The sequence below is a fragment of the Stylophora pistillata genome, chromosome 2 (assembly GCF_964205215.1).
Source record: "Stylophora pistillata chromosome 2, jaStyPist1.2, whole genome shotgun sequence".
Taxonomy (NCBI): Eukaryota; Metazoa; Cnidaria; class Anthozoa; order Scleractinia; family Pocilloporidae; genus Stylophora; species Stylophora pistillata.
This window is the reverse complement of record NC_142520.1, coordinates 7,435,546-7,454,993: the sequence shown is the minus strand read 5'-3', so window position 1 is coordinate 7,454,993 and position 19,448 is coordinate 7,435,546. Positions and strand designations below refer to the sequence as shown.

General features: G+C 38.5%; 3 protein-coding genes and 1 pseudogene across 5 annotated transcripts in view; 2 read left to right on the top strand and 2 right to left on the bottom strand.

The window, feature by feature from the left end:
- Nucleotides 1-2,457, top strand: part of LOC148736918 (uncharacterized) — a 700,731-nt gene extending 698,274 nt beyond the window's left edge. For both annotated transcript variants that reach the window (XR_015997177.1, XM_088750732.1), the window contains exon 6: nt 576-2,457. The gene's annotated coding sequence lies outside the window, so the exon portion shown is untranslated. The remainder of the gene's footprint in view (nt 1-575) is intronic.
- LOC148736903 (uncharacterized) overlaps nt 1-19,448 on the top strand; it is a 334,451-nt gene that overhangs the window by 10,670 nt on the left and 304,333 nt on the right. The gene's annotated exons all lie outside the window — the stretch shown is intronic.
- Nucleotides 5,932-10,494, bottom strand: LOC148736917 (polycystin-2-like protein 2; annotated as a pseudogene). The gene is made up of 3 exons (XR_015997172.1): nt 9,478-10,494; nt 8,562-8,730; nt 5,932-8,151 (listed from the first exon to the last, which is right to left on the bottom strand). The product of XR_015997172.1 is annotated as a polycystin-2-like protein 2 (transcript).
- LOC148736916 (sperm receptor for egg jelly-like) lies at nt 10,642-17,206 on the bottom strand. Its single transcript, XM_088750673.1, has 9 exons — nt 16,506-17,206; nt 15,495-16,086; nt 14,920-15,090; nt 14,129-14,254; nt 13,618-13,803; nt 13,097-13,345; nt 11,817-12,544; nt 11,236-11,469; nt 10,642-10,734 (listed from the first exon to the last, which is right to left on the bottom strand). The coding sequence occupies exons 1-7, from the start codon at nt 16,778-16,780 to the stop codon at nt 11,885-11,887; spliced, it is 2,259 nt and encodes a 752-aa protein (XP_088606799.1). The 5' UTR covers nt 16,781-17,206; the 3' UTR covers nt 10,642-10,734; nt 11,236-11,469; nt 11,817-11,884.

Here is a 19,448-nt window from a genome sequence, read left to right as displayed (position 1 = left end):
CTGTGGGTATTTCATCCACATACATATTGTTCACTACAGCCTGACATGGTAATTTTCCTTTTATAACCTTTGAATGACATGTGTTGCGTATATACTGTTTTCCATCAAATGACTGTCGAATATTGAAATATATTTTGCAAGAGTACTTCTTGTTTATGCATGTTATCACTGATTTCCTATAACTGAAGTATTCGATTACAGGCAGTACATATAAAATAAGGGCCTTATCTTAAACTGGTTAATACACAATTCAACTGATCTGGCTTTCATTAATTTCTCATTGTGTTGCAGGGAAAGTAATTATGTGTTCTTTGTAACATCCAGAGTTGAATATCTTCTTTTAATTTCTTCTAGACACCTTTTTTTGGCAACAGGTTCCATGCTGTCATACATGTGTCTTTGCCTGTGTTTTCTCGTGATGCATTTCCTTTCAATTTCAGTAATTTTATATGAACGGCTAATAAATTGTATATCATAGTCCAAAGTCTGACATTCTTGTTTATTTTGAATGATATTATTAATTTCCTCTACTAGATTATTCACACCACGAATGTGTTTTGTCTGTTTCATTGCAGGTGAATGACTGTCTTCATATGTTAGAAAAGAAAACAATTGCTTTGCTGTAGTATTTTGTTGATAAATACAAGCTATACAGTAACTTGAAATCCACATTAAAAAGCCTGTTTTCCCAGTGTGGTTCCTTAAAATCAAGGTCTCTAAAGATATCTTGCTTTCAATTAAATTACTTAATTCTCCTTGATTTACGCAAGGAACGTCTGGGACCATGACCCCTTTTGGCGACTAAAACGGCTTGCAATTTCAGACTCGGCCGTCCCTACGGAAGCCCGAGTAACTAGGCTATTATGTTCTAATACCCTACACGTTATTTCTGAAAAGGTGTTGCCCCGAGCGTTATTTATGACAGAACAATCATGAATTATATCGCGCATTCCTATTTCATAACCGCGTGATTTTGTCATTGTGGTTAGCTGTTCCCAAATCATTTTGAGTCTTAACAAAACTAAAAACTACATTCAGAAACAAGTTGAAACTTATATCTTCCTCTGTTTTTACTCATTTACTTACTAATCATGAATTATATCGTGGATTCCTATTTCATAACCGCGTAATTTTGTCAGTGTGGTTAACTGTTTCCAAATCATTTTGAGTCCTAACAAAACTAAAAACTTCATTCAGAAACAAGTTTAAACGTATATCCTCCTCCGTTTTTACTCAAATACTTACTTTTATTAGGGTGTTGACAAAACGTGGGGTAGGCCCTCGTGTAGGCCATAGCCTACCCTGTGGCCTACCGGTGGTCAGATTTCTAAAAACAAAAATAACATCAGTAACAGTCGAACGAATACGCTGGCGTACAATTCTATGTCTCTAAAAGGGGTATACTAAGAGGTCGCTAACACGATTTTCAGCGTTCAAGAGAACGAAACAATGCAATTATTGCAGCACTCACTCAAGCACTCACCCATAACGGTAGGTTAAGGGGGAGAGGGAGAGGAGGGGCCAATAGTGCGTGGTCGCAGAGGATATGCAAAATGGCGGCTTCACGGTAGAGGCTGTTAGTTGGTAACATATAGTGAAGTGCTAGTGTAAAAATGTGTGAAGACACGGTGGCCTCATGGTTAGTGGGCTTGACTCCGGATCGAGTGGTCCGGGTTCGTGCCCCGGCCGGGACATTGTGTTGTGTTCTTAAGCAAGGGACTTTATTCTGACAGTGCCTCTCTCCACCCAGATGTATAAATGGGTACCGGCAATTTAATGCTGGGGTAACCCTGCGATGGACTAGCATCCCATCCAGGGGGGAGTAAAAATACGCCTAGTCCCTTCATGCTAAGCACCGGCCTAATGGGCCACTAAGCTCGTAAACAGACTTTACTTACAAGTGTAAATATGTAATGAACTGCGTTATATCGGAGAACATATCCAAGTAAGAAAGTGCAGACATTACTTACCAGGCCAATTTTTTAAGTGCCTCTTAAGTGCTGTAGAGTAATGAATTTGCAACGAGCATCCCGGGACACGCATGCATCGCCGTCATAAACAATTCGCAAACTTTACTTGCTTTTCCAAAGAAAGGGCCAGTATTGCACTAGTTTGAAAGGAGAGCTGATATGATGTTTGCCCAAAAGTTGGGTTTAACCGGCTTCTGTTCCTCGATTTCCTATCAGAAGGTAAAGAAAGTTTGATCGGAATGTGGCCGCCAAAACAGAAATCGAGGAACAGAGAAAATTTTGATCAGAATGTGGCCGCCAAAACAGCAGAAGAAAGTCGTTGGTAAGACTACTCAGGAAAACGTTCAAACGTTTCCAGCAATGATGTCCTTTAAAAATCTGTCCACAGGGTATGCCAGGGCCAACACCATGGCCTACCCCACGTTTTGTCCACACCCCCTTTATTACCTGTATTCTTTTCAAATATAATAAAAGTCAAGAACAGATATTAACAAGGTTTGATTTGTTTCGCCAAGAGAGCCTAATAAAATCCGCCGATAATCTTTTCTTTCCGGTTAGATTTTGCTTGGGGCTACAGGATGTTCCAATACCGTTCACTGCTTCCCTAACAGTTCTAGAGCATATGCATAACCACTAGATAAAATAGAGTTTTTGCATGCAAATGACGGTCGGTCACGTTTTTACCGGCTCCGCTGTTTTTGCCTTATTTGTTATTTTTCTTATGGCTTTTAGTTCTTATAGCTTGCTATATACTATTCCATTGGATTTATCTGAAGTTTGGCTTTCTCGAAGAATAGATCTTCCTATTTTTGGCAGTGCAAATCGTTGTCACTTCAACTCATTGCTGATGTATCGGACTCGCCATCTTGGATTTAGGCGTGCACGACGTTGTGGCTTTTTCCTGTTGTCAATCAGTCATTATCCGAATTCCACTTTCACTTTTAATCTCATCTGTTTGGTTATCAGTGGTGACATCAATGTCAATCCTGGTCCTGATGATTTTCAATTTATTCCTTCAAGAATCACTGATCGCCAGTGTTGTCGTTTATCGAATGCCTATCGTTGTCGAAACATTTCAAACCTCACTGAGATTGGATGCGTTTCATCTAGGGCCACGTCAATTTAAGTCCAGTGGACCTTATGTAGTTTGAATGCTCGTTCGCTCAAAAATAAATCTGCTCTCTTCTTTGACTATGTCTGTGAACATAAAGCGGACGTGTTTGCTATAACCGAGACTTGCCTTTCGCTTAATGACTCGGCGGTGTGCAAGGAGATTACGCCTGCTGAATATAATTTTGTTCACTGCCCGAGGAGCGATCGTGTGGGTGGTGGCATTGGTCTCTTATTCAGGGATGGCATTCATGTTTCGAATATTTATTCTGGTTCCAAGTCATCTTTTGAATTTGCAGAATATTTATTATTTAATGAGTCTTTGCGGTTTAGACTTGTTATTGTTTATCGACCACCTTATTCTTTGTCCCACCCTGTTACTATATCTACGTTTCTGGATGAGTTTGTAGTCTACCTTGAATCGATCATCTTTTCGTCTGAACCACTTTGTTTAACTGGCGACTTCAATGTTCATGTGGATGATCCTAATGATTCTTCTGCTCATTGTTTCCGCGAGCCACTGAAGTCCATGTCCTTAACTCAGCATGTAAACGTATTAACACATGATCAGGGTCACACATCAGATCTGGTTATTACCCGGAATTCTGACAGTGTCATCTGCGGGGCTCCATTTACTGACTTCCCAATATCGGATCATTTACCGGTGGTCTGTTCATTGAGAGTAGCCAAGCGGCACTGGGCTGTTTCTTCTGTTTCATTTAGGAAAGTACGTGTTATTGATACCGCTGCCTTCAAGCGTGACGTCATTGATAGGGATTTGTTTTATCACCCGTCTGACAACTTTGAAGAGCTTGTCTTGCAATTTCATAATACCTTGCGAGCATTGTTGGATCGTCATGCTCCTGTCAAGACAAAACAAATTCGCGCTTGACCCTTCTCTTTATAAACGGACCAATGAGGCTAGAGGCTATTTCCACCAGGTGTGAAGGAATGGTTGGCTTCATTAAAACAAGAAATTCAAGATATTGAAATTGCTTGGTTTACAATTGGTTGTAACGCAGATAGTGAAAGTTTGATAAAATGCGCGGTTAGTGAAAATAGTTCAGGAATCATGCTTAGATGTAGATGTCTATTGTGAATTAGTATTTTCCCTAAAGAAAACGATTGCAAGTATTCCATCTGTCAATTGGAAAAAAAAAATATATATCCATCCATTCATCAAAGAAATGAAGTTGCGTGTTGTAATTGTTAACGTTTACACCGTATGCCAATAACTTCGTCGGTATGGGAATTAGAATAACCATGAAGGGAGGGGAGGGAGGGTGTGTGGAGGGGTGAGTCAATAATAAAATTCCAAACCTCACGACAGACCGAAAAATATAGCATAACATCGCAAAATTTCCTCAGCACTATACTGTTTGAACAGTTTTATTTTTCGTCTTGATGTCCTACCACCATTTTTTCTATGTTTTTGTTTTAAGAATAGGTCTTCGCTACACGCGCCGCAAGCTTGGCTATGAATTAGACAGTTACTCGTGAGTTAAAAAATGTTCGCCTCTCGATCGGACCAAAGTTGGATATTTTCTTCTCACAAATATACAACTATGCTTCACAAATGGCAGCATTGTTGTTTTGTTAGTTGTTTTTCACCGATTATAAAAGATCTCCGAAGAATTTAATTGCTTGGTACTGAAAACTGTAATTTGTTAATGCACCTGAGCTATTTAGCTTCAATATTAAATTTATGATCAATTAAACGATGAAGAGCAGTTCAGGTGATATAATTTATCATATATATAAATTGCAAGGTTTTTCCAATCAGAAACAATCCATTTTACATAGCGAATTCATTGGGAAATAGGACAATTAAAACTGTGACGACTGATGTCATACTGCTGTAATGGGATCGATGGAAAACATAAGTACTATGCCAATTTTTTTTTTTTTTATTCTGTCTTTGGGGTGTAATTCGTTAATTTCTACAGGATACGGGTGTCGTTTTTAAAAATTTAAAGAAGCAGGAGCCGAATTGAAAAGAAAACGCAAAGATAAACCTGTCACGAGTTGATCTGTCGCTGAAAGCATCTACTGTGAAAATTCCTCGTTTAAACTCGTAACATTGTAAATGTACTTACTGCAAACTAACTATGCGTTAATATTACGATATAGTATAGTTATTTAATAGATATATTAGAAAAAAATCCTTACGCTTTCATTGCTCGTGTCAGAATATGGCTACATGCTTCCTGCTCCAATGCTTCTCCAACGAAGAATTTTGATTTAAACTTCCTCTCCGGACACAACATTTTCAAGAGGAAGGTTCAGATACCTCTATGCGGCTCAACCCGAAAACCTGCCGAAAAAATGTGGTTCTAACAAGCAAGAACGCGCTCGCTGAAGCTAACCATGGAATAAGTGACTAAAAAGGTGTCGCTTCCCCAAGAAGCACCATATTGCTCACCAGGGACTATAGGTTTCGCCAGGGCGGCGGCCCACAACATGATTTCGTTATTAGTATAATTCTCCAAGGACGCGTGAAATGTTCCCTGTTGGAGTCAGTCATTGTTTATGGCCTAGGAGGGGAGTGGCATGTTGAGGGGGATCCCATGGTTCTCAGGGTGAACCGTGAGGGGCTAGGTCGTTACCAGCAAAGTATAAAGGGAGACTAAAAACTTTCTGTTAAAAGCTTTTTAAGAGGACTGTCACGACAAAACGATTATGAATTGAAAACTGCATAATTGTGTCGTCTCCAAATTAAAATAACTTTTTAACATGCGCCGAACCACATCTCGTTCATTATTCTAAGCATCCTCCTGGTGTCTGTGTCGTAGAAACTTGGACAAGCATAAGGGGAGAGCGGGTCAACACGTTAGAGAGCAGCAACATGATGTCAATTTTGCGTACATAACTTTATTTCCGTTCGAATTTCAGCGAAGCATGAGTGGTGCTAGTTTCTCCGAACAAAAGCGCTAAAGAAATAAATAAGTAAGTCCAATTCAATGAACACACCTAATCAATTTCATCATTACAATACAATAAATAAAACGAAAAAAAATGTTGAATACGAGAAAGAGAGATCCCCAGTTACTAAGAATAAAAGTGATTAAAAATATTTACAGCAAGTATCACGAAACTCTAAGACACATATATCATCCTTCAAATCTTGAATACGGGCCTTCAAATCTTAAATACGGGCCATGTTAATATACAATCACTTGGCTCAAATGAAAAGTCGTATACAAGTTCTTCCTCTGGGATCAGCTCAGAAAACTCTAAAACAAAGTTCCGTGTTTTTTTTTTTTTTCCTTTCTTCGCTACAATCGTGCAACACGCTGAGGAACTCATTGCGTCTCTGCAAGATGTCTTGTGCTCAAGTATCCGTTTTTCATCTTAGTTTTTGATGTAGTTCTTTACTCTTTTTCACATTTTCTTATTATTGTCTCTAAACCTTGAAGTTTCGAGCCTTTGCAGTTTTTAATAACAAATTAAAATCTTCGTCTTCTTCTGAGAACTCTGAAACAATTCTCTCCAGTCGTTGTAACAGGTCACGCTTTCTCCGGCCTAATCTATGGAGAGAAGACTCTACGACATCCTCTTGAAATCTCACTTTCTTTTCTTCTGGACGTTTGCTGCATTCTTCATTGCTTTCACCTTTGAGAGATTTTAACATGTTAATTATCTTGTCAAAAAATGATTGTTTCCTCGTGCTGCACTGCTGTTTACTTATTGTTCCTCTAGATGTTTTCTCCCTCAAAGCTACCGTAGCCTGACTTTTTAAATTAAAGTTCAGATTCAAAATGTTCTTGGAGTCAAGGCCAACGTTTCCTGAATACTTGTCTTTTGTGTCTTCTGATTTTTGGAAGGTTCTCAACTGACTCAGTGAGTTACTGATTGCATCTAAAAATTTTTTTCTTTCTTTTGAGGCCGAGCAACGGTGCTCATCAATAAGTTCATACAGCTCATCCCCGTTCACATTATTCTTAGCATCCGAAAGGGCATCGTTCATTATAACGATAAAAAAGTTCATGCAAAGGATAGTAAGAGTTAAAAGAATTAAATACGCGAATACTCTGGCGTATATGGTGTTGGCCTCTGCTAGTTCATTGATTGGTCTAGCTTTCACTCGACCAAGAGTTAGCTCAAGCTGGAAATAAGCTCCTTTTAGCACCGAAGAGTAGCGCTCAGATACACAACCAAACATCAAGACACCGAAGTGCAAAAATGCAACAAAGAAAATTAAAAAAACAAAACTAAACGAGGTCAAAGATCGTGCAGATATCTTCAATGTTTTGGAGAATAGAGCCACACGGTTGTTGAAGCGAATCATTCGCAAGAGTTTGGTAGTGACGATGAAAATCAGAATACCAAGGACGGCGTTTTCTACTTCTTGGCAAGTGATAGCTTCTTGAAAACTTGGATTTGCGTAAATGTTTTTATGCACTTTGCCCATGATTGAAATAACTTTACTCTGTCGTATCATATAAGTTACCACGGGAAACAGAGAGAAAAAAAAATTGGAATATCTCGATCCAATTCCACATGGACTTAAAATATCGAGAACGATGATTATAAAGCCTCAAGTTTTCTCTCCCAAAATACAAAAAAACAGATAAAATGAAGAGAAACGTGCAAATCGAGTAAAACTGATGAGAGGAAGTGTCAGTAGAATCAATTGACAGACTGTGGGTTTGCATGGAAGCTGTTTTCAGCCCAGATGCTTGAACCTCGTAGAAGTATGTGGCAACACCTAGAACATTTGCTGATGGATTAAACGTAGAAAACTCTGGGATGACCACTCGAGTTTTTCTGTCAAGCCAATTGTATTTTTGTAAATCTGTTACTATGCTGAATCCTGTATGATTCTGATATCCGAGGTCTGCTACAAATCCTCCTCCATGATAATAGGAGAACTGTCCCCACCTAGGTATAGTGTCGGTGTCTTCAACATGTTGATATCGCCATGGCCTCGGGCAAAGACGTAGCAACTCGTCATTCCTCGCAGCATTGTCAACAGGCCTCCAGCCTGGTTTATTGTACGCGGCCTTGTCTTCGTTCTTTACCGAGTATCCCTCGAAACATTCTTCGATATAGTTCGGGACTTTGCACTGTGCTGCATTTTGAAAAACAAAAGATTATTACCAAAGAAGCTTGTTTTGGTATTCATTGTGTTCAGCGGTTTGTGTCATTTCAATCGTACTTTTAAAAGGACATGGACATCTCTGCTATGAAAAATAAAAGATAGTTGTAGAACCCTTAGAATTTACCTAAGGGGAGAGGAATGCCGTTGATCGATTCTAACTTTTACGTTGAATAAAAAACGCAGCTTCCCCTAGTCACCAACGCTGTTAGAATGGTCAGAGGCCGAGAGATTTGACACTATTATTTCACTATTACAGCCGGTTTTTCGTGTATGACTATAAAGTGTAAAATTAAGTGTGTGTGTAAATAGCCTTGTCACTAAAATCGAAAACAATGAATGAATAAATAAATAAATAAACATACAAACAAGGAAATGCTTACTCGAATTCACTCTGAGTTGCCTTATACGAGCCATACCGACAAGAAGAGAGTGTTTATTACCAATATACATTGTTTTCTTCTCCTCTTGACCGTTGTACCATCTTCCGGAAAACACTCCTGGGATGTAAACTTTCTGTAACCAGTTCCAGTACATAGTGCTGTTTTTCACCTGAATTAATACAAGATCGTCAGATTAGATATATTTCGTTTGGTTTATACGTTTAGCTGTATGAATAGATGAGAAGTTCGATCCACGCAAACGAGTAAGTATTTTTAAGCCCGTTTTTAGACCATTATTTCTAATTCCCAAAATTATTTATATTTCCCATTATACCCCATTCCCTCGAAAATTAATTTTTGTTTATTTATTTCAAGGATGTTTGTATGAGTTAGCAGCCACTTTCTGAATATCCTCCTTTAACCTTGTATCTCCCAGAAGTGATTAACATAGAACTTCTCCTCAAGATATCCATACATTATTCAGTAAACAGATAATGAGAATGCTCAAAGTTATCATGTAGAATTTGAAGCTTTGATCTAACACTAAATTCTTGTAACTAATTAACAAGGAAATGTGTAGCAGCAAGAGGGGAGAATTAACAAAAGGATCTTGGGAGTTCAAAGGTTGATGTAATGTCAATCTCTTGATGACTTTATACCACTTTGCTTGGAATCTCTCCTTAGTGTTGAGTCTCAGTCTTGCTCAATACGTCAATCACTATAGCAGAAAGTGTCTTAGCCAATGTCTGAATTGTCTATAAACGATTTTATTTTCCAGTTCTTCAGCAGGCCGTCAAAGTAACATTTTTCCTTGTATACTCAACTTGGAACCATACATAGGAATAAAAGCTGTAAGATCAATCAAACACAGAAATTTCAGCAATATATTAATCAAAATCAACTAACGTCTACTCACCCTGCTGAAGCTTGGTAGTCCATCTCTGATTGATTTCGTCATCAAGTACCGATGATCATTTCTATTTCCATAGCACACTACCATTAGCAAGAAAACGAAGACCAGGTATGCAACCAATTCTGTGAAGTAACGTGTCAGGTTCTGTTTCTTAGCTTGTTGTCTCCTCATCTTTTCCACATCTGATAATTGCAGTGCCCAAAACTTTTGTTTAGAGTACTCAGTCTTAGCTTGCTGAGGGCTTTCAGAGGCATGTACTTTTGATCTCTTTGCCTTTATCCTTAAAATGGCTGCAATAGTTAGAGCTGTGAAGAACACCTTTACTGGTTCCTTGATTGTTACGTCCTGGGCGAATGAGATAAGCATCGAAGATAGCTACTGCTCGCTGACACTCTTTTCCCAAATTAGACTGTAGAATATTGAAAACGCAGCCGAAACAGTACAAGAACAGAGCAACAAAAACCAAGCAATACCAGTGATAAAGGTGCCTTTATGACAATAGCCGTTGTTTGTTGCACACTTTTCAGCTCCTTTCTGAAAAAATAACGCTATGATAATATTTATGGGTGCTACAACAAGTGCGCTTTCAATGCCAGTCACAACTTGTCTCCACGACATTTTAAGCGGTCCAACCTGGATAGGCAGTTCGTAATTTCCTTCTAACTTATAGAACATCGCGTTAGCAAACATGGATGTCAAAAGCACTGACAGGCAACAAGAAAGCCGCTGTACTCTTGTAAAGCGGCTTCTTCGTAGTTTCGCTGCAACTGAAATCCAAATATGCCACTCCGCAAGGCCTCTTCGCCAACGTCTTGCGACTTCACTGCCGAAATCCAGATGATTTGAGGTCTTGTAGATTGTTCGCTCGATGCGCCCATCTCCGCGCTCAAGAGCAAACCACAGATTCGCCATAAATTTCCACGACTGGTTAGTTTGTACGTCCCGAATCAGAATTTCCTCAAGAAACCACGAAGGATTATTTCCAAAATTATCATGACCAATCTGTAGTCCTTGAATCCAACCAAGTTATTTATTAACATAAAGTACAAAAACATCGGAATTACCTCGAGAAAATAACATATTAACTGCACCAGGCTCTTCTTGGCTGAGATGAAGAATGCCACTCTTTCCGTCAGAACCGTAAATCTCCAAAGCAACAGGAGCAGTCGTGCCCGAATTTTTCCACGCACCAGTAGTAATCACTATTTCGTATTCATATGTACTGTTTGGAGAAGATGGAAGGTGGATCGGGGATTCCTCCTAAAAAAAAAAAACAAAACAAAAAATGAAAAAGCATAATTTATTTACTTGACTAGCTAATTCATATTTTCAATTAGATTTTTTTGTTTCATTCCAAAAATACATGGTAAACCCTGGAGACGGTTTAATCTAATTGACTATTACTTCACAATCAACATATTCATCTCAACAAGCCTTTAAAGCAAATAATGTAAGAAAAAAAAATTAAAAGCCTTCTTTTTGTTAATCCTTTAACTCCCAACGGTGATCCATATGTAATTTCTACCTTTTATATCCAAACATTATCCAGTAAATAAGGAATAGGAATATTCAAACTTATCAAGTAGAAGAATTTTTATCTTCATCTATTAGCAAATGTTCATGACTTATTCACAAAATAATGCTTAGCAGTTGGAGGTACGAATTTACAATGAGATCTTGGTTGTAAACAGTTATACAGTGTAGTGGAGAGCAAACCTCGTGAAAATAATGGTCAAGAGCAAAATCTGGTTCTTTACTAACATTTTTCGCGTCTTCCTTGTCGAATTTCCTTACGATAACAATTGCAGACGCATAACACAACAGAACCACCGCCATAGCCACAATTACTGCAATATTTCCAGTTTCCGGTAACTGCTGGAGCTCGACTAGAACCTTGTCAAAGTCAATAGGATTCGGTTCAACTAAAAGACTTCCTCCAAATGATGTCAAATGATTGCAGCTACAATTTATGAATCGGTCTGATGCTGCCAAAACCTGGAATTATAAATTAAAAGGAAGATGTAAGTGATGAAGTTTATCATAATGATTTTGGCTGCAGCTGCTTATCACTCTGTACCTTTCTCTTTTAAGGCGCTGCTAAGCTTATGTTGGTTATCAAATTTTTTCGACCTTTTACGATAGCAGAACCAACGGAAAATGTTATCAAAACAACGTTTGGCCTGAATACAATGATAAGTCTAGTGAATGAGGATTATTATAATACCATAATAATTTTTCAAAAATTACTAAGAAAGGAACGACTTTTCTAAAATGTGTTGAAAGCAATGCAAAATTATAACAATAATTATTGTCCTAAAGTTCATTTTTAACTTTTCACTTACCCGACAGCCAGATGATATCCACTTGTCAAATTTTTCTGACCAGTAAACACAACTACCTAAGGCCACCTTCAGAGTGTAGTTCTCATCTGTTGTGGATCATAAACTGGAATCACAGGGACATTTTCATCCTGGGGTGGGGTGGATGGTGGATCTTTAACTTCGACGCAGGAGCGCTTCCCTCGCTTTTCTCCTAAACAAGATCTTTTATGTCTTTTGTGAGATAACTTCATTGTGGCGTTGGCATTTTTTACGCTAAGAAAGTATTTCCCTGGATGCTCAGCCAGAACTTGTATCGGTGCATTTAGGGAGCAGACTGTTTGTCCTTGTCTTTTGTCACGCGCACGTAGCATCCAAACGCACATTTGGCCTTGAAAGATTGTGGCATTGAGGTCGTGGTCTTGAGATGTTGGCCGCTGACCAAAACGCATATAGACAAACAGATGTAGGGTTGGGTCTTGAGGTTTTATTTCCAGGATTAGCAAGGTGTTTTCATATTTCACGCTTATCTCGTGGAAACGTATATCGTCATATTTCGTGAAATACCATGACTTCTCTAGAAATTTTTTTCGAAGTTTCGAAGGCGTAACTATGACGACAATGTCTTCTGTGAGATTAGATACTTTAATAGGCTCGCTATAGTTGTTTTTCAACAGCAGGGTTACAACATGAGAGCCAACTCGCTCCTTTGTGCCGTCCCAAGTGTAAGGTTTGAAAGAGAATGACAGCATCTAAAAGAGTAACAATATTTCAGCTTCGTTTGTTTGTTTGTTTGTCTGTTTGTTTGTTTTTACAAGGGATTTCGTCGTACTATTAAACGTAAGCTTATGCACTGATGAGGCCCAGAAGGCCGAAACAGCACTTTATACTTACATGAATAAATATATATTTAGAAAACAATGAAAGAAATATACAATTTTATTCGCCTGGTCACTTTTTTTGAAATATTTTAAAGCGAGAAATATCGGGCCAGAGCGAAAAGCGACGACTAAGGCTTCTGAGAGACTTGATGCTGTTTTTAACTCAAGTTTAAAATCTATTTAAGGCGATATTAAGAAAATCAAGCTTGATTCGATTCGATTCTTTTTGCTATATTAAGTGTTAGAGTTGAACAAGTCAAAACAAAATAATAATTAGAGTTGCCTCTGGATATAGGCAGTCCTCAGGGTACCTAGTGTGCTACTTTACTACTTTGACTTGACTGGCGTCGGTATTAGCGGACAAATACTTTCCTGATCTCGCCACGAATACATTAAGTTTACCTTTAGGGCATAAATACCTACCTTAGCATCTACAAAACTTGTTTTTTTCACTCCGGAGACTATCAACAGGCTTTCAGACGGTAACCTAAACCGCCCTTTTCCTGCTTTTATTTCCAGTCCTGAAAGTCTTTGGCGGCTATATCTTCCAAGTTTCATGGACAATTGCCCTGCTGTGATTGTTATCGCTTTTTCATCAGGGACAGTCAAGGCCAGCAATGAGTCTGTAACGTTATCGAGGACCTTCATCGAAATCTTCACTAACATCTTACCCTGTAGAAATGACACAAATAGACATAGAATATAAAAAAATTATGAATCGTCAAAAGTTCAAAACAAAAAGGTTCGAAATCTGAAAAAAGAAAGGAGTGACGGTGAAGTTAACAGCAATCTTCTGTGGACCACTCACCAATGAATTAAAAAGTAATGACCGTGGGGTGGAAAGAGAAAAAATAAGAATTTGCTGGCACACATGGATACGTTAGTAAAGAGTGTTCATTTAATTCGTAGACTTGTCGACACCACCTAAATGTACGCTACAATACCTGTTCTTGAAAACTTGATTTTGAATCCTCTGAAGCAATCACGGCTGCTGCCTTCAACACGCTATTTAAACATAAAGCCAAGTTTTCTGCTGACTTAGTTGTCAGGTGTATATCTGCTACGTCTTTTTTCCGGGCGAGAGACCATAAAAGGGACGTCATTGAACGGACCGCAATCAGGGAGATATTCTATGGAGTGCAAATTAGGTTGAGCGGCTGAAATTGGTTACTTTCAGTTTTGTTTTCATTAACCTTTGTAGAGATATTCTGGCGTGAGTTAGTTAATGTAAGTTCAATAAATCACTAAGTATGACTTGGTATTTTATGCTTCCTTTTTTTTAAATTTTTTTAATCTTTATCGTTGTTTTTGCTGTTGGGTTTTGAGCCCGTCTGGCTATAAAAAAAAAAATCGACATATATAGCGACCAAAGTTACTCAAACATTAATATAAAATATACATATATGTGTCATTCTTTCAGTTTTGTCCCATCCAAAGCAATATTATGTAACTTACCAGTGACACGTGGTTCACTTTATCCAAAAGTTGAAGAGCAGAACCGATAGCTGATGAGCTTTGAAGCAGGTCCAAGACATTTTTCGCTTCCAAGGAAGAAACTTCTACTAGGATGTACTCCATTACCTTGAAAGTAATAAACACGTACAACTGAAGGTTATTTTAGGGGGGAAAGAATCAAGAAAGTAGACTATATCCCACACATGAGGCTCATTCCAAAGAACTGAAACCCTTTTAAAGGTATGTTTATACTCAAAGTATCAGGTCTCCTGATGATATTGATACTGACAACTATCAAAATGATATAATCGCAAGTGTGTGATTGATCCTAAGACATCGCTAGTTGGAACATACGTCCAAGCTGAAACTGAGGGATGTGTACCGGTTATTTACGCCAATGGAATATATCTTAAACTTCATTTTAAGAAGCTGAAAGTACTCTTTTGAAATTCAACTCAAGGCTGTACAGCGTTTACATTCTATTCATAAGAAGCCCTCTTTGTTCCGGCGCAAGAAAAATGTAAAGACATAAAACCTGTAAGCCATGATTCCTGAGCATCACAAATTCCAGATATTGAACATATAAGGCTCTCATTTACTAAAAAAGTATGCCAATACACTTAGTGTAATATATTTGTTTGTTATTCGAAAGTTGATGGTTTGATATATGATTTTCGATACAATTTTATTTCTGTTTCTCTCCAGGGAAACTCTTTGTTTATTGGATTTTAAGATCACGATGAACTAGATTTGCTTCACTATTTAAGTATGCATTAGGCTTTTAAAAATACCTTGTATCTCTCCTGCAAATCAATTGAGGGTTCTTGCAAAACTGATTGTATGATAGAGTTCGCACGTAGCGCCGCTTCTCTCAGGTTTTCACTGTTGATGGATTCTTTGAATAAACTTGCCACGAGGAGGTCTGTGATATTTGTCATGTTTTCTTGCTGATATGGCTTGATCTGTAAAAGGTCAAAAGCAGGTATCGACTTGGTTACACGCCTAAAGAGAGTTTGACAGCATAAATACTTGTTGTTCACAAGCTGGGAGGTCCGTATTGTAAAAAAATCTACCCAAGGTCTTGGAAAGCCAAGACAGAGGGCACAGTTTTTCCCAATACGGACCGACCCAATGGTGAATATCATTAATAATTTTTTCTCAAACTCAACGAAATGTAATTTGGCCACAGTAAAAAGTTTTTGGAAAAGCTCTTTTTACACTCCCCTACCCACGCGCAGCATTATAGTTTCTTTAGAACCTTGTCCCTTTTAAAGAGAGCTTAATCTAAAGTAATAGAGACCAAAAGAAATCAATGTGTTCCCACTTTATCTCATGCTAGAAATTAAATTAATAACTATCGACCTACCTGGACTGTCAAAGGGACTGGGGAAGCAGAAATTCCAAATTTGTCAGTTACTGTAACGGTGAACTTGACAACAAAGCATTCTTCCTTGTTCCCAGGCGGTATCTTAGCACTTATGGTGTTGTTAGCGCCGCGATATAACACACTGTAAAGACCGTTCTGTAGCCTGTATTGAAACTCGTAGGACAGAGGGGTGCTGTTACTTTTCCAGTTGCTACAGCTAAGATTAAAATAAGTTTTCAGTGAGGTACCGTTTGCCGGAGTGATCGAGCAGTTCCCCTTTTTGGGGGGTAATGCCGTGATAATGTCGTAAGCACTCATTCCCCCTCTAGCGTCCGTAGTTGTAATGAGTAGTACCAGGCGATACCTTCTTCCGCCAGTAAGGGAACCTCCTTTGATAACAATATTCCTTGAATTCAGTGGTGTACTTGTGATGTTTCGTAGATTATGTTTCCTTTGCCAGGTGATGGTGTTTTTTTGCTGGTAGAGCATCCATTCAAAAGAAGATATTTTAGAGCCCTGTAATCCCATGCATAAAGATTGGACTCCAAGTTTAACCAAGGGACTCGTTTTAGGTTGGCAGTTAAAGAAACATCTAGAATGCGACAAAAAAGATTAGACCATCACTCAGCGAAGAAAAGTTTTGAACTCCTGTTGTCTGACGAGAGCATATGTTAAAATTATGAATAACAGCAGCAACAGTGACTGCGATGTAGCACTGATATGAGTACCTGCTAATGAAGTAACTTCAACAAACAATAACGGCAATGTCAGCAACAACAATATCATTAACAGCAGCAAGAAAGCAACAAAAAACGAAGACAGCAGAAACAACGAATACTAACAAAACCAGTAAGAAAATAGGAAGAAAAGGACAACAGAGGCATCAGCAGCGAAAATAAAGAGCAAAAGCAAAGTCAAGAATAAATAGAGGTATAAACAACGGCAACATAAACGAAAGCAAAAACAATACGAATAACCCAAAAACTGCAAAAGACAAAGGAAATCCCTAACCTTTGATATATTTTTGGGGGGTCTCCTTCCAACAAATGGATTACTTGATAAACGGTGGAAATGCGAGTGTCCTTGGTCACTTCCAGTTTAACTATGTAGGTCTGATTCGGAGACAAAGTTTCCTTGTTTAGGGACATTGTTTCGCCAGATGCTGTTCCATTATAATAGATAGCTGACTCGTTTACTGTCGTTGGGAAACCTTTGTTCGCATTCCCTTCCACTTGTTTTCTGGAGTGGTCTGCTGTGATTTTGCCATAATGCCAGATAAAGTTCATTCTTGATTGGTTACTATGCGGATCTTCCGGGTCATATGACAGTGAAGCATTCAATATTATGTTTTCCTGAAGTCCTCTGGTTACCTCGGCGCCACCAGAAATTACTGCAACGAGGTCTTGATCTGTTTTGCAAAAAATTGTCTTTAGTTTAGAAAAAAGATATTTTTTGTTGTTGTTAGCAGTCTTGGTAAATGTGACCGATATTTTGTTACCAAACTTTCAATATAAAAAATTATAGCCGCTTCTAGTCATCCTGATTTTTCTTTCACTGTGACAGCCTATCTAAGAAACACCCCAAGTATTTCTAGATAAGACTCGAAATACGTATATCAAAACGAGGCTTAAAATGAACTCTGTTTTACGGCTTTTCCTCCCTTCCTCTCTCCCTGTTTAATTTACAAATTTTGTACTTAGCACCGTTTTTAGAGTAAGTTTGTTGGATCTAGGCACTTAGCAGTTTACATTTTGTAGATTTGTTTGTCTGATAACGGATTCTTAATCTTATTTGCAATTGGGACATGTTCTACGTCATCATCAGCATCAGAGAGTGGGTTGCAAGGTGGTTCAACGTAGACCTGGTGGTAGTCCTGTGAGGAATTTTGTCCGGAAGCTGAATCTGCTTCAAAAAAATTACAAATAAAATGAAGGGGAAGTAAACTATCAAAAAAAAAAAAAAGGAGAATGTATATTGGTCTCTTCTAAGAGTTACTACTATTCAGTAAAGCACTGATTCATTTTTGTCAACCGCTGCTTTGCGCCTGTAACGAAAGGAATGGATGTTTTATTAACAACATCAGTTTAATTCCAATCAGTATGAGATCATCGTGCGTTATTTTCTTACACTTGGTATTGAGCCACTACTGAATTAAGCGGACCCCAATTGAACGGGCACCCTCTTATAGACGGACACTAAACCTGGTCGTGAAAAAAATGTCTTACTTTTCCTTCTATAACGAACCCCTATTTAGCAGACAGCTCTATTAAGCGGATGCGGCTCTTAGCTCTAAAATAAATTATATTTTGCTAGTTTCCATTGTAAAATAGTCTATATCAAGTGGACACCGGAATGAATTGACATTGTAGTGTATGTGATTACGTCCCCGCGTATCGTGACTGTTTTGCTGTCTTGTTTTTGCATTATTAGCTACAAATTAGAGTTGTTGATAAAAGTTAATGAAATTGAACTCTGGATAGCTTTGTTGGCGATGAGGAACTTTATCACAGTTTAGAGTAACCGTTGAATGTCAATCGTTTACATACTCTATTAAGAGCAAATCTGTGCAAAAATCAAACATTGGATAGCAAAGGCAAAAAACTAAAATTCGCTGTTCTTTTGCATACAAGTAGCCTTTAGAAAGTATACAATTGCTGTGCAGTTATTTCCTCAAAAAAATTATTTGCTTCCGAAACTACGAAAACGTGTTGTTTTTAGTCCCGGCATCGATTTGGCGACACCGAACAGGTATAAAATAGGTCATGAGTCACTCGACTCGCGTATCAAAAAAACTGCGCTAGAAAAAGCTATCACAGTTCCAAGTTGTTGTATAAGTTGTCATTGTCTAGACACCGTGATTTCATAAAGATTAGATTACTTCCAGTATTCAAGAAAAGTGAAAAGGTTATGGCTCTCCATTGTTGCGTAAAACGGTAGACGAAAAACAACGATAATCTTTAGCATGTGCCTCCGCTCAGAATTTCGTAAGATTACGAATGATAATACTAGAGTTGATGATCTTTCATAATATGTAAAGTTTACTTTGGGGAAATGAATTTGGAATTTTTTACAATTTTTTTTTAAATTTGTGAAGGAAGACAAAAAAATCACGCCGTCCTGGGGTGTTCATGTGATCATCAAGACATTGATATGATAAAAATTAACACGACTCCGATGCATGTAGCAAATTAAATATAATAACCTTAACTCAAATATTATATTCTTAGCTGTTCATATGAGTCCAGAGTTTCAGTCTGTTTTCCTGTTTTCTCCATTCTGCGGTCTCTGTAAGTTTGACATCTGCACCGTCACTTCATGTCGCGGCTCCATCAAAACAGCTGCTCCTGAAAACGTCTAAACTTTCCGATTTGTATTCCTTGTGTGCTTGATACGACGTGTTGGTGTTCTTTGCGACAAAATTCATTAAAAGACTGATCGAGCCGACTATTCAAGGCTTATGTTTAGAGTTTTCTGCCATCGGTCCTGTTCATCAATTATCTGTTTGACAGACTGTATGCAAATTTGTTTCGCTTGAATCTATAAAAAAATTTGCATAGAGGCCGAACGAGCTTCAAGTGCTTGACAGTCGAATTTGTTCATGGAGTTGGGGGGGAAAGGAAGTATGCGGTCTCTTTCTAAAGTGCGTTACTTTGGGGTAGCAGATGCGCATGAGCATTGTGTTACCCGCTAAACTCTTACTGGCTTAATGAGCCGGGCTGACCCGCCTAAACACGAATATAAAAGGAAAATTTCAACCTGGTTAGCAGGGATCCCGGCACCGCGATACCAGGATCTCGGCTTACTGGGCCGGCCCGGTTGTCATGTAATCGCGAGGTTGATTTTTGTTGCGTTTGACAAACGTGCCGAGATCCCGGCAAACTGACGCCAGCCCGGCTCATGTAATCAGGCCCTAAGCCGGTTTTGATCGTGGCTGCAGCGGCGGGCTTCTCTGTT

Coding starts and splice junctions, on each gene's coding strand:
- LOC148736916 (XM_088750673.1), bottom strand. CDS start 16,780: ATGAACTTTATCTGGCATTATGGCAAAATCACAGCAGACCACTCCAGA. Junction 15,091..15,494: donor CAGTCCCTTTGACAGTCCAG/GTAGGTCGATAG, acceptor GACCTTTTACAG/ATCAAGCCATATCAGCAAGA. Junction 13,346..13,617: donor AATCAAGTTTTCAAGAACAG/GTATTGTAGCGT, acceptor TCATTTCTACAG/GGTAAGATGTTAGTGAAGAT.